This window comes from Pyrus communis, chromosome 12 (genome assembly GCF_041283825.1).
Source record: "Pyrus communis isolate YQ-2024b chromosome 12, ASM4128382v1, whole genome shotgun sequence".
Lineage (NCBI taxonomy): Eukaryota > Viridiplantae > Streptophyta > Magnoliopsida > Rosales > Rosaceae > Pyrus > Pyrus communis.
Window position 1 is genome coordinate 8,425,085 of NC_142576.1, and position 1,342 is coordinate 8,426,426.

At 40.0% G+C, this 1,342-nt stretch overlaps 1 protein-coding gene across 1 annotated transcript; it reads right to left on the bottom strand.

Moving 5' to 3' along the window:
* Positions 1-211: 211 nt before the first annotated feature.
* Positions 212-1,342, bottom strand: LOC137745596 (metallothionein-like protein type 2). Its single transcript, XM_068485570.2, has 3 exons — positions 1,174-1,342; positions 990-1,070; positions 212-631 (listed from the first exon to the last, which is right to left on the bottom strand). The coding sequence occupies exons 1-3, from the start codon at positions 1,239-1,241 to the stop codon at positions 541-543; spliced, it is 240 nt and encodes a 79-aa protein (XP_068341671.1). The 5' UTR covers positions 1,242-1,342; the 3' UTR covers positions 212-540.

The window sequence follows — 1,342 nt, forward strand, 5'->3', positions numbered from 1 at the left end:
TAGTAACAAATCTAGTCTAATTCCTCTTTGTGTGTTTTCTTCTCCATATATACGACTTTCTACACTAATTCAGACTAACAAATTCTTCGATAATCGTTAGATGTTTGACGAATTCTTAACTTATCTTGTACTCCAAATTTCTCTAGAACATCATAGAAATTTTTGTTGTTTAACTTAGTGCACTCCTTTTCCTCGTCAATTAACCCAAAAATTAAAGTAAAAGATGGAGCAAGTTCTTCATTAATTTCATCAGAAACACATAATATGATCCACCAAGTCAACACAACATATAAATATCAACACTAGTACTTTATGTACAAAGCAAACAGACAACAAGAAGCCATAATTAACCTAGGATCGCCCTCACGAGATCCCAGCCTAGTAGGACCTGCACCTCAGAAGAAGCCACGGCTGATTTATTCTAAGAACACGACCTTGGTAAAGTTGGATCATAATTACGACACACACGTACATATATATTACTGCTAAACATATAAGCCCCGCGATTCTCTTGCTTCATCAGAAGGTGGCATCTGTCCCTCACTTGCAGTTGCAGGGGTTGCAGGTGCAGTTGTCTCCGCACTTGCATCCGCTCTTGGCAGCAACTCCCATCTCAGATGCCTCCGGGTGACTGCACATCAAAATTACAAAGCAAATGTTACGATTCCGAAACAGACAATACAATACGTCGTATATAAATCAGGGTTTAATGACGTTTTTTTCTCTCCATACTTCCCAAAATCATACCGATCGCGGCTTCAATGAAAACAAAACAAAGACAAAGTTAACTTACGTAACACAGACAATAAGCCGTACATAAGTCACGATTTTGTTTCCCTTTACTGTCGTTTTGTAACTTTTATTGTCGGTTTAGTGTCTCCATCTAGTTCTGGTTCTCCGTATGTCCCAAAACTATAACCACAAAATCGGCAAATTACAAATTTCAAATATAATTTGGGATTTCATTTCCGAGAGATGAGAAGACGTACGACTTCTGGGGAGCAACTTCCGTGACGAGGGTCTCAGTGGTGGACCCCTCCTTGTGGCTCAGATCAGGAGCCATCTCACACCTGAACAAAAACCCACATAGTCAAAAAACCCAAAACGCAGAAGTTTTCTGGGATTTTCTTTTTCAAGATTCTCGGGAAACAATCAGAAAGTTAGAAAGATTACCCGTTGCAGTCACTTGCGCAGCTGCAGCTGGGCCCGCAACCACATTTACCACCGCAGCGCGACGACATTTTTGGAATTGGAGATGGAAAATTTCACAACAGAAAGTTTGATTGAATTGATGATAAAGAAGCAGACAACCACAAGCTCTGTTTTGAACGAGTAATCATGG

Excerpts from the sequence above, each read along its gene's own strand:
- LOC137745596 (XM_068485570.2), bottom strand. The coding sequence starts at position 1,241 with ATGTCGTCGCGCTGCGGTGGTAAATGTGGTTGCGGGCCCAGCTGCAGC. Across the intron at positions 1,071-1,173 it reads TGCGCAAGTGACTGCAACGG|GTGTGAGATGGCTCCTGATC; the intron begins GTAATCTTTCTA and ends GTTTTTGTTCAG. Across the intron at positions 632-989 it reads GAAGTTGCTCCCCAGAAGTC|TCACCCGGAGGCATCTGAGA; the intron begins GTACGTCTTCTC and ends TTTGATGTGCAG.